This window comes from Pteropus vampyrus, unplaced genomic scaffold (genome assembly GCF_000151845.1).
Source record: "Pteropus vampyrus isolate Shadow unplaced genomic scaffold, Pvam_2.0 Scaffold207, whole genome shotgun sequence".
NCBI classification, from domain to species: Eukaryota; Metazoa; Chordata; class Mammalia; order Chiroptera; family Pteropodidae; genus Pteropus; species Pteropus vampyrus.
The window spans coordinates 1851906-1864574 of NW_011888988.1; the positions used below are offsets into that span (position 1 = coordinate 1851906).

A 12669-nucleotide genomic window follows, 5' to 3' on the forward strand; every position below is an offset into this window, starting at 1 on the left:
TTTCCCATCTCAACTGTGACTTCTGACCTTATTTTTTAACCTACTATAAAATAAACTGCATCTGACAGTCTCTCTTCCTTGGAACTCTCCGTTTATTCCTTAATGACACATCTCACCACAAATATAAGACACTTGAGCATCCTGGTCTATTCTCCTTAGTTCAATTCAGTTGGAAATACATAAACATGCAGTAAAGTCCAGACTTCTCACAGACACAGGGTGGGTATGGTAGGTATATTTACAACGCTTCCATACCATACATAGTGTACAAGGATATACTACCTGTCTGTCATGATCCTTCTTCTCCACAATCACTTTCCTTCTATCTTCTATCCAGTGAAGAAGGAACAAACACCCACCTAGCATAGAAATGGCAAATATGTACTATCGATGCCACCACCACCAACTGTTCCAAGCCTATCGCAGATGTGGCCAACTGATTACAGAATTTTCCCTTGTGTTCTCAAGATGCTTGGAACTGGCACTTGAGATGAATCCTGTTTGCCATCCCTGTCCTAGAACTAATTATGGACTGAATACCTTCTACATGGGAGTTAGTCAGAGGGCCACAACCGGCAGAGTGACTATCGCAGAGGAGATAGTGAGGTCATTAAAATCACTCTGAGTCCTACATCGATTTCTAAGGTTCTCCTCCCAAGTGTCTAGAATGTCCCTCAGAGCTGGGAACAAGCTCTCTGGGACACTAAAGGAATAAAGCAAGACTGAGGGTTGACCAAGTAGCCACGAGGTCCGGGCAGTGAACACCCGTAGTGGGGTCAAGGCCAAGCAGTTGTCATCTCCCTGGTTCAGGTGAAACGTATAGGGCACAGGGTAGCCCAGTAGGATCCCAAACACAGTACAGAGATTCCAGCCTGAAGAACAGAGCCTGCTGCAGGATACTACCAGGGATGGGTTCCTCTGCAACCCCTGCAAATGCGTGATGATCTCAGCTACGAGGGACTTCAAGTCCTGAAGCTGGTCCAGGGAACAGACAGAAGGGTGAGGCTGGGAACTGGAAACATCCACAAAGGCCACGGTACCAAGCAGCACCTGCTCCAGGTGCTCACATACACGCTCAGGACTGACAATCAAGCTGTTTTCTCCAACCTCAAGTATGTGAAGTCCCTGGGTTAGGAAGCCGAGGCCCTGCAGCTCTTCCAGATAGTTCTGGAGCTCTGATGCCCCTGCACAGTTGTAATCATACAGCAGAGCTGGCTTCAGTCCCCGGGCCACAGCCAGTACCTCTCCCGCTAGGTGAAGGCAGATAGCTCGGGGTGGGCCCCGTCTCTTCCCCATGCCCAGCGTCTGCTGAGCAGCTGCCACCAGCAGCTGAAGACTCGGTGTTGACATGGAATCTGGAAACATCCAGCATGGCCTCCTTAACTAGCCACAGTTCCCTCCCCTGGGCCACATCTCTGAGTTCGACACTTGAAGGGCCTAAAAACAAAGCAGGAGCAGAGGATTATTAACATCAGGTAGTGACAGACCAGGAGACCTGCCAATAGCCTTCCACTAAGTCTTATAGCATTTTCCAAAGGTCATTTTAGAATGCTAAACCAGTCCAGACAAGATGGAGTCACCACTGCTACCTGATTTCTATGGTTGACTTAGTCTTAGTCCCAAATTCATGTCTTTCTGGCTTTAGGACTAGATGTATATTCTCTCCGGCTTCTAGTCTAAATTTTATCTTTTGTAACTTGCTCAGATTTAAACCTTAAGGAGTTTGGGACAAAGAGGCAGGGCAGTCTTTTGCAAAATTCAGAGCATTTCACCTAAAACTGCCCTCCTGAGACAGAGTTCTAGGTTCCACATATATTCTTTCCACTGCCAACTTTTCCTCCCCTTCCTGCCGGAATAGTTGTAAGACTAGAAATCTGATTAAAAACACTAGAATGCAAACTAACAACCCTCTCTCCCTGAGACACAGAAACTGAATGTGTTATAATTGCAAGAGGGTTGTATTTTAACTTCTGCTGGCCCTGCCATCTCCTTCTGGCCGACATCCGTGGGCCCCAAGGAGACAGCTCACTCCAATCCCCACACCCTTTCCTGAGCATATTATCGTGATTTGTTAAACCAGGCAGAAGTCTCTCACACACATACGTTCTTTTTCCACTTTCGCTTCAGGTTCGCAGGCTCAGAAACTCCTTTTTCCCAGTTTACTGCGCGCTGCCGGGAAGGCGGCGAGGACTTGCCCGGCGCCGCCGCACTAGAAATCCCCACAGCTCGGCTCCAGGTCCGCGAAGTCAGTGTATTGCGCATGCCCAACGCACCCCCCACCCCACCTCCACCGCTTTCCATGACGTCATCAAGCCCGCTCGCGCTCCTCGCGTTAAAACCACGGACGAGGTCGCCTGGCGGAGCGCCGGAAGCGTGGGCGCCAGCAGCCCCGCCCTTTCCGGCCAGTCATTAGCTGGCCCGACCCGTCTGCGTAAAACGGGGTGGGGCGGAAGTAAACCAGAGGAGGCGGGCCCTGGCGAAGTGGTAACCTGTTTCGACCGTGCTTCGCGGAGTTCCTCGCTTCTGTGTTGTGTTGTCATCCACTTGACCCGCAAACTAGAAGGGCACATGGCACAAAAATATTTGTGTATGGAGAAATGCGGTTTCCCCTCCAAACGAAATTTATCTTAAGGCAAGCAACACGTTTTGCAGACTATCCTCAACTATGAGTTGTGCTACAAAGTTTTGCGGGTTTTTTCCATTTCTGAGCCACCTAAATTCTATATTTAAGAAGCTGAATTCAGAGAAGTGGGTGGACAAGTGCTGTTCTGGCCCAGGTTTGTCATGTCTAAGCAGAGTGCGAAAGGCAGGAGTATTCACTGTGAACAATATTGTGCTAGGCACGCTCCTAGGCACTGGAGGTATCCTGGCGCACAAACACCCTGCCTTCATTGAGCTCAAGTTCTAGGAATTAAGTTTGCTGACTTCACGTGCAAAATGAGATACAGAGGCTTTACAATCAGGACATTAAGAAAAAGTGTTATTTCACTGAAAAATTAACACCTCTTTAACAACCACTGATATGACCCATACCACGAAGGGAAAGAATTTCTTGTGAAAACCCATATCTGAGAATATGGCCCAAATTTATTGACCCATGGGCGGGACAGAGGCTAAGGGAACTGTAGGCATCTGTACCTCTACACCAGAAGTTTCACTCCTGGCTCTACCTTAGTGGTGTCTTCAAATAGCAAAGAGAGACAACCGTGGAGTAAAGATGGGCCCACCCTGAGAGGACCGGCTTGGTTCTTAACTCAGAAAGTCAGAAGCAGAGACTAGAAACTAATTTTAGAATTTTTACCTTTCCCTTATTTATTTTACCACGGTGATTAGCTATAAATCCCTGAAACGAAAGACTTGTTTAGTTCATTCATTTATTCTAACAAATATTTGAGTGCTTGTTTGGAGGTTCTAGCAGGAGAGCACAACTACTCGTATACCCTTGACAAAGAGCGGTCCTCTCCTATATAGGGGAAGGTCATCCTCTTCGACAAAGCACGCAGTTTCGGGAGGGATGCACATGGAGCGGTGAGGGAAGAAGGGGACATCCTCCTAGCCAGCCAAATCAACTCTGGCGATCAATAGGGTGACAGATGTCACAGCCAGATTGCCCTCACACCCTCTAACAAATATTTGAGAACATACTATGTACCAGGCACTGTGCTATGGGCTGACAACAAAGTCCAAGATAAACAGTCCCTACCTTCAGCAAGTTTGTAGACAAGCAGGGCACAGACGCTGAGTAATTCCAAGGGAACTGATTATGGGAACATATAAATAGAGACCTAATCATAGTGGAAAAGGACCAACCCAGATCCAACACTTGCCCTCCCAATTTACCTATGGTGGGTTCTTTTTAACATTTAGCTAACTTCAGTGGTGGATTGGACAGTGAATAAAAAGAAGAGCTGGTGACACTATCAAACTCTCCAGCAAGCAAGGTAAGGGCAATAAAGTAGAAGACACCACGGGAGTGAGTGGTATAGCCACCAAAGGAGATAGCAGACCGAGTCCCCAAGAAAGGAAGAACCAGAGAAGCACTCAGGGAGATGAGCAGAGAGCGCTGCATGCACACTCCCAGCACTCTGAAAAGGATTTAAAAAAAAAAAAAACTCACACGGAAAAAACTTGGCTATCTAGTTAGAGACAATGTAAAACCACTCATCCATTCTCCTGACATGTTCATAACCTTTTCATTACAGTCACATACTACAAGTTTGATGTTCTTGACACTTCAGAACACTATTTTCCACACCTGTTGCCAGTTCACATTATCTGGGCCCCCAGACGGACAGCCTGGCTGTTAACATCTCAGGATCGGGGGAAAGAACCAGCCCAGATCTAAGAGTTGCCCTCTCAATTTAACTACAGTGGGTTCTTTACAATTTGGAGTTATAGAGACAGCAGTGAACACTGTGAACTCTCTCACTTAACCCATTCAACGAAACAGCCAAAAAATATAAAGTTTCTGTGCCTTGCATGTTTCCTGGTCTCCAGAAGCCCAACTTACACTCACAGCTGAGTACCTCATCTTTACTCAGATTTCTCTTGGTCATACTTTAGTAACAGCAGATCCCATTAGGTTCCTTAGAGACCTTAAAACCATGGCTTAAGCATTCTGAATAAGTCCCACTGCTACCTGTGACTGAGATGAGGTAATAGTTTTTGAAATAAAGCTAGCCAAACTTTTCAGCTAGCTCAACTTTAGTAGCAAGTGGGGGGCAGCTTGGTTTAAGGGTAGCAGACTAGTCATGGGCTTGTTTCATATGGCCTGGCACAAACAGGCATCAGTATTCAAGAGGATTGAGGCTGCAACCAGATTAGCATCTTGATTTCCACTTAGGCCCTGAGGTTTAAATCATGTACGATTTTTGTCTTTTAAAAAAGGGTGGCAGGGAGGCAAAAGGGTCAGGGACGAAGCAAAAGTTAATAGATAAGACCAGTTTGTGGCAGTTATAGCTGCAAAGTTCTACACCTTAATTGTTCACACCTAGCTACCTCCACTAGGAAGGCAGACAAGCAGGTTTGTGCTAGGTGAGCCTTTTCCAGAAAAGCACTGCCCAGCTCTTCTTCGTCCTGGCCTTAGCACACTCAACACCCCATTTTTCCTAAATGCAAGTGACCCAAATGATAGGAAGGCTGTAAAAATTCTCCAAAGAGAATCTGTCCCTTTTACAATCAGAGTTTTCCGAGATGCCCAGTTCACACTTCAATCTTCCTCACAGAAGGAAAAAAAGAAAAGGGAGCTCTGTCCTCTCTGAAGGCTGCCACCAGGTCATACATCTCATGTACCTCTCACACACAATCTGAGTGATAGCAAGGTAAACACCGGACAACTAATTCTTCCACAGGATCCCCAGGTCTTCTATGTCAACAGCGTCCCTTTAGCAGCTCAAATTATGAGCTTTTACTCCACAGACCGGGTGACTTTCAGACTTTGGCACCTATTTCTATTTAGATATCAAGCTTGGTTCCTAAGCAACCAGCTGGCTCCCCTCCCTCTCACTTCCCCCATCAGGGAGCTACCTTACTCTACTAGCAAAACAGGTCAAACGGAGATCGATCCTGGACAAATCAGTGTTTGAGGGAACTTTAATGAAAGCAAGAAAAAAATATAGGACAAGAACAATGCAGAAGGGTTCTGTTCCAAGCAGTTTCGCCTTGTACAAGTAGAATGAAGTCATCGAAGCAGAGTTTTAAAGCTGGTATTATTTCAGGCATCATTCCAACTCCTTCACCTTACAGTAATGAATCTGAAGCCCAGAGGTTAAATGACTTGGTTCAAGGTCACACCACTGGAAGCAAAGCTGTAGCTAGAACCCTGGTGTCCAAGCTCCCAGGCCAAATTTCCATCTACTACATGATACTACATTGGGAGGTTTTAAAAAGAAAGGGAAAGCACGAAGGGTGATTTTTCCATAAATTAAATCAACTTTAAGAGCTAAACATATTTGGAAAGTCAAAGACTACTAACATTATTAGAAAGAAAAGAGGTTTAAAAAGCTGGTTAAATCTGAATAATAAAAAATATCCATATGTACAAACTGTAAAAAAAAAAGAGAGAGAGAGAAGATGGCATTCATGACTACTGAGCTGGCAGGGCAGGGGGCAGTTGCATATTGGGGGTGGGCTGCATGGGCTGCCAGCTTTCCTGGGTTTGGAGGATGCGGTACAGCTGCTTCAGCTGAGCAACAATGTTATCTTTGATGTCTGGAGTTGAGATCTGCAGGCGGACACTGCCACTGTCAAAGGATCGTGTGAAATCGCCAGAAAACATCTCATAGATCATCCGAGCCACCACTGGAATGACCTGTTCAGGACACAGAGCACACAGGTATCCACTGAGGAAAAGGTATCTTTAAATAGCAGGAGGGACCCAATATTGAAGGTAGGACAAGTGAGGCCCTGGGGAAGGCTCCCCATCTCCCCACCCCCAACACACACTCTAATGTCTAGATACAGGACACACCTTCATCTCTCTGAACCATCCTATCAAAGTTCGCTCTAGAAGCTGGTTCAAACGAAGGTAAAGGACCTAGATGTAGCACATCATATGCCTAAATAACTGCTTATTTAGCAAGACTTTTACCCAAATTTAATCTAGTGCCTGTCTTGTACAAATCCAGGGGCCAAATCCAAGTGGTCTTTCTGCCACTTTCTAGAATAAGGTTATGTTCTTAAAAGTAATTCAAAAGGTTTTTGTAAAAAGAGCTGGAAGGGTCCTATGCTGTTAGGTTTCAGCAAGACTATAACGTCAGTAAGAGAAGGAAAGGTAAGGTCTCCACTAAATCGGTCACCCACTTTGAAGACCCTCTATTCCCTAGCTTGGTCCTACCATACAATGTACAAAGTTTGAGTCTGCTACTGCATCTGATGGGATTAAAACCCACACAGGCTGAAGGACCCTCACTCTGGGCTCTACTCCAGACCTAGGGGCTAAAGCATTGATAAAAAGGCAATGAGCAAGCAACTAATTGTCTATTATATTTCAATAAAGAAAAAAAAAAAAAAAAAAGGCAACAAGTTGTTGACACATCCTTATATCCTCACCTGAACCAAAATGAGTTTCCTTTCCAGCGGTTTCCCATCTGGCCATTCTTCCCCAAAGCATAAGTAGATCTCAAATGGCGGCTGCTTCTCTATCTGCCCTTTCTGGTGGGCAATGAGATCTGCAGAAGGTGGAAGAACAAGTTTGGTGTACTGGGTCATTCCACAACCACTCAGTAAATATCATCTTTTATGCTGCCCCAGGTAGTAGCCACTAGCCACAACATGTTGCTATTAAATTTAAGTTAATTAAAATTAAATATTTCCTTAGTCACATCAGTCACATTTACATGCTCAATAGCCACATGTGGCTAGTGGTTACCATAATGGACAACACAAATACAGAACATTTTCATCATTTCAGAAGACATCACTGACTTGGGTTTCAAACCATATTGTTAAATTCACAACTCAATGCTCTCCTTATATTTATCTGCTTGAATTCAACACTCAGATATTTCCCAAAAGAAAAGAGTGTATGTTCTGCTGATTATACGAACAGGGTCACGTTCCAAAGTTAAGGAGAAGCTGGTAGCATTTGGGGAGTCATAGCGAGGCTGCTTCCCTCTCCTACCACTGAAGGAGCCAAAACCAACCTCGAAATAGCTTCCAAGTACATAGCACTGGAATGGACCGCCCTTCTTTGTTGGTCAGGTTACTTTCATTTTTCAGAACCAAGGTTCTCTTCTACCTTGACTTCCTCCAGAAGAAATTTTTTTGGCTAACATCTTTGCAGAGCCAGGAACAGGGAGAGGGCAAGAGGAAGGCATGCTTCCAGCGAGCACATCCCCCATCACCCTAAAAAAAGACTCACCGCTAAGGAATGTTTCCAGACAAAATAGTTTGACCTTCTTTTGTCTCTCAATCAGGTTGGGGGCAACAAGCGATGGGGCGCATGGTCCAGACCAGTACACCTTGCACTGGCACAGCCTGATGGCATAAATGGCGTGACCGCTGACCTCCAGGATCAGTCCTCTGTCCATGACGTCTAGCAGCTTGCTAGTGAACAGCTTCTGCTTTTCATTGGTGATGTGCTCTGGACCTGGAAACTTGACCTGTTCCAGGCTGACAGGACCAAAGAGCTCCTCCTGGTCAGGCATGGGACCTAGGTCCCCATAGAAGAGCCGGCAGCCCTGGGGGTTGCTCACGGTCATAGTCTGCCCGTACTCCTTCCCACGGTACTGAAACTTGATGTCCAGGTCAGTCACTGCAAAGTGAGAGAAGACAGTGAGAGTCCTGCTCTGCTGTTCTGCCCGTTCATCCCTAAGACTCACGCAAGTTGAACCAGCACTGAGGAAGGCCACCACCGTAGTATCCTTCATGCAGTGAAGGGTGACATCAACATATCCCTGGAATAGTCACTGAAAAGGCTGCCTTGAAGCAAACAGTTCAAGGTCCATCTATACTATCATTGTTCAATCACCACACCCTAAAGTCTAGAATTTCTCCAAGCTAAGTTCTGGGTCCAGGTCTCCCCATTTTATATTGACTGAATCTTCACATCAATAAGCATTGGGAAGAACTAAAAAATAATGTATATGGTCATGTCTCAATTTTGGCTCAATGTTTAAAGAAACAAGAGGAACAAGAGGAAATACCAAGCCATCTTTCTGAAAATTACACACGTGAGCACACACTGTGGGTCTGTTCCAACACTGTATCATAAGAGAACACGGTTCACAGCAAAGTAAATTTTCACTCAGCATTGAAACCTATCGTCATATCAAAGCTATCAGCCTCCTGAACAAAATTCTAGCACTCACATCCACCACCACGTGTAGTGTGAAAGGGGGATGGGGCAATGACACTGATTCTTTGCTGAGGTAAATTTGTGCCCAGATTTGTGCCCCTCAAAACCCAAGAATCTCCACGACCAAATCCATGGCCATTAACTTCCCTATCCCACAAACGGCCTCGTCCCCAAATCCACTAGCCAAACTGACAAATCCAGGCCTCCTACCCACCGAAGTGGTGAGTAACCTGGAGCTATAATCAATAAGAGCACCCCCACGGACAATTAGGTACGGGCTGATGTTTTGTACTTCTTCCCTGGTGACTCATCATCAGCTGGCCAGGAGCCAGACTCAGAGGATGCCTGTGGGAAAGGTAGCTGTTCTGTACGAGGCAAAGAAACGGAGACAGAAGGCGAGGCAGGGACTATAATAGGAACTGAAGACCCATCGGAAAGATCAGGGCTCACTTACTCGGAAGAGAGCTGATCCACAGCTCTGGAGAGCTAAAGAAGGGCTGTATAGGTGCCTGGGGTACTTCCATCTCCAGAGGTTCCGTTTTGGGCCACACCGCTTCAGGACTGCAGTTGCCCACACTGCAGTTGCCTACACTGCAATTGCCCACGCTGGCTGGTGCCATGGGGGAACCTAGAACAAAAGGATGTGGGTGAGCAGGCAGCGGCACCACACACATGCATGTCCTGGTCTGAGGCTCTAAAACCTAACGAAGTCAACAGACAAGAGTCAAACACTGGATCATGACTCCAGGTGGCAGCCCATCACTGATACCCACAACTCACACAATAATAAACAAGGGTCCCCTGTTTCTGCTTCCCAATCATATTCGTTCTCCCATAAACTCATAGCTCTGAAAACCTGCATTTGCTGGAGATTAACGGATACACAAGTGAGTTTTCTCTGAGGTTAAATTAGTATGGGCATGAATAAGAGGTTCCCTGTTGCAGAATCTGACCCTAGCAATTAAATAGAACCCGGCTGTCTTCCATAAAATGAACTCAACTGAATTAGTTGATTAGCTTTGAGTAAGTGTTAATTTGTGGAAATTCCATTAAAAACAGACAGATATTTTTATATGCATAACACATCTGGAAGGATACTCAAGAACCTGGAAAGACCAGTCTCCTCCAGGGAAGGAGCTGGAAGGTTCAGAGACAGGATGAAAGGAAAACCTTCAACTGATGACCTTTCGTACCATTATGAATTTTAAACTGTGTAAGAGTATTATTTACTTGAAAGTATCAAGTTAAAGCTTTTATAAAAAAGAGAAGGAAAATCCCATTCTATTTCCCTGCTGTTGTCAAAGTTGGCTCACTCCGAAGTCTATCGATTTCTCCTCCTAGCCTCACCTCTTAGGCATCTACTCTTCAACAATTCTTCTTCCTCTGCCCCATCAGCTCTGAAATCACAGAGGTTAATGTTTCTTTGACCCTTTGTGTACAAGTTTGGTTAAATCTATGTACCCATTTCACTTTTTTTTTTAATTTCCCACATCTTTCCAAAAAGGATCCAAGGCAGCCTATACATAAGGCCACACAACATTAGCTTTAATAAAATATGAACAGAACTATGAAATCGAGATCCTTAAAATAGGCTGCATCCTTTTAAAGGGGGTGAGCAGCAGAAGGAGTCAGCCAAGGGCTTCGGGAAAAGGATCCCACATTTCCAGGTGTCCAATTCTTAAAATTTCACTAACCGGGAATATAGCACGTGACAATATTGACCTGAAAGTTCTATGGTAGTTTTTACTCATCACTTGATTACAAAGCTGTAAATGGCAGGGTAAGTAAAGGAGGGCATGGGAACAACTTATAAGAGTCATTTCCTGATTCTCAAAGGTAGGGGCATCACCTGGAGGAGGATTTGCCAAAATCCTAAAGGAATCATCTTGATACGCAAAATTTCTAGGTGGCACAAGTATTTCATTTGACCTATAGAAGCCAGATAAGACTAGAAAGGCAGTAAAAAGGTGCTCAACTGAATGCATGTCACTTAGCTAGGAGCATTTCAATGGACAGTTCAAGGGAAGATGCTACAGAAGAGCGATTCGCCTTGTGTTCGAGCATCCTCAGAACATGCTATAGGAGACTGGGTCCCTGCTCTGTCACACGGGGACCTTCTAACCTCTCAACTCATTTTTCCTGGGAAGCTGAACTCAAAAACTCCACAAAGAGAGAGAAAAGTCTCTTGCAGATAAATTCTACCAGAGCCTAGTATTGAGTTGTAGAAACCACAAGTTCCCATCATATGGCCTGAGCAGAGTAACCCCTGTTAAGGAAGTAACAAAATTTATAGTGATGAAAATAGCAAAAGAGTGGCTACAATTCATGAAAATGACATCTGCACTTGGTCTGAAGGAAATCAGCAAAATTAATAAAAACTGATGTATTTGGATGTGGGATTAAAAATGAATTAAAATTTTTAACTTCTCCGAATTATCACATAAGATACAAAAGATGTTCTCTATGCCCAGAACCCACCCCCTAGGGTAACTGGGCCAGCAGAGTTCCCTTGCCTATGACCTCTGCTTGCTAACAGACCAGCAGCCTAGGCACAGGGCACAGTGATTGCTCCCAGTGTCATGGTGGCTGAGAGGTCAGCAGCTGCAAGGTCAAAGCCCCTTACGTCATCCTCATCCCTCTGTACCACCCATCACCCCACTCACCATTGATGTTCAGGAAGGGGAAGGTGTCCTGGATGGGAACGTGATGCTGTGACTGATCAAGCTCATCTTCCTCATCGTCTTCATCCACATCATTATCCTTCTCATCCCAAGGAGCAGATCCAGTGGATCCTACCAAGAAACAGACACACAAGCCCACAAGTGAGCCCCTCAGGTTGCACTGTTATCCCTGCAGCTGGTACACTGCACAAGCCAGGGACTGCTGGCACAAGGGGCCCTCAGGTCCAGTGTGTACCCTCAGTGACCTAACCAAAAAGAGTGGGAGGCTGTATTAATCCCTGGTTCTAATTCTTCCTGTAGAGTCCTTATGTAAGTGCTCTTTCCCTCCCTTCTCCAGAAATCCCTTAATTCCAACTTTAACCCTCTTATTACACATTAGCATCCCTTTTAGAGACTCAAGGATGCTAACTTCTCTCCTTTGTAAGCTTAATGCTAGGACAGACCCTTCCCTCCTAGGAAGGCCTCGCTAGATTTGCTGGAAGACAAGTCTAAATCACCTGGCTCATAGTCAGCTCTTGTTAAGCACTGGGTAAAGAGGAGAATCCAGTGGTATTCTCATAGCGAAAGTGTCCTACAATTAAATGATCACTCACTGCAACATTTATAAAGAGAATTTAATAGCTTTTACATGTCATATCAATTGATTCTTACAATAGCCTTTGAAGTAGGCAGGAAAGACAAGCGCCCACATTTTACAACTGAAGAAACTGAGGCTCGCCAGATCAAATGCCTTGATTCAATGTCTCACAAGTAGTGAAGTGATACGAGTGAGGTTTAGAATGCAAACCTTCAAAGTTATAATTCCTCCTTCTTCTAAACTACCTGCCCTCTCCTCTCAGTGTTGAGTCCCAAAAGTAGTTGTTTTTACAGTAGAAATCTGTATTCCCTCTACTTTCTAATGCTTTAAGCAATCAGGCTAGTAACTATTCCTCTAAGGGAGCAAAATTCAGCTGAGTTTACATCTTCTTTTCTCTGGGTCCTTCCTAGGGAAAGGCTTTCTCGCTTTGCCAGTCTTTTCAAGTTGACTATTTCTTTCAGAATCCAGCCCAGAACCTGGCATTCTGTCCACCTTCTCCCCAGCAGCTGAGGCCTCACCTGGATTAATGATTGAGCCCTGGGGCTGCGGGATGTCACACACTTGATATATCTTCACTGGGTTCATGGGCACCTCCTTGGTGCCATCATACATCA

At 45.2% G+C, this 12669-nt stretch overlaps 2 protein-coding genes across 2 annotated transcripts in view; both read right to left on the minus strand.

Moving 5' to 3' along the window:
- Window positions 1-70: 70 nt before the first annotated feature.
- CUNH1orf74 (chromosome unknown C1orf74 homolog) lies at window positions 71-2261 on the minus strand. Its single transcript, XM_011372442.2, has 2 exons — window positions 2104-2261; window positions 71-1437 (listed from the first exon to the last, which is right to left on the minus strand). The coding sequence occupies exon 2, from the start codon at window positions 1363-1365 to the stop codon at window positions 559-561; it is 807 nt and encodes a 268-aa protein (XP_011370744.1). The 5' UTR covers window positions 1366-1437; window positions 2104-2261; the 3' UTR covers window positions 71-558.
- A 3721-nt stretch (window positions 2262-5982) lies between these two features.
- The window catches only part of IRF6 (interferon regulatory factor 6), an 11647-nt gene continuing 4960 nt past the window's right edge, over window positions 5983-12669 (minus strand). The window contains exons 3-8 of the mRNA XM_011372465.2: window positions 12574-12667; window positions 11461-11589; window positions 9252-9425; window positions 7862-8254; window positions 7051-7169; window positions 5983-6310 (exon numbers count right to left, since the gene is read on the minus strand). Of these exons, the coding sequence (XP_011370767.1) occupies window positions 6086-6310; window positions 7051-7169; window positions 7862-8254; window positions 9252-9425; window positions 11461-11589; window positions 12574-12667 (1134 nt within the window). The 3' untranslated portion in view covers window positions 5983-6085. The remainder of the gene's footprint in view (window positions 6311-7050; window positions 7170-7861; window positions 8255-9251; window positions 9426-11460; window positions 11590-12573; window positions 12668-12669) is intronic.

Coding starts and splice junctions, on each gene's coding strand:
- CUNH1orf74 (XM_011372442.2), bottom strand. CDS start 1,365: ATGTTTCCAGATTCCATGTCAACACCGAGTCTTCAGCTGCTGGTGGCA.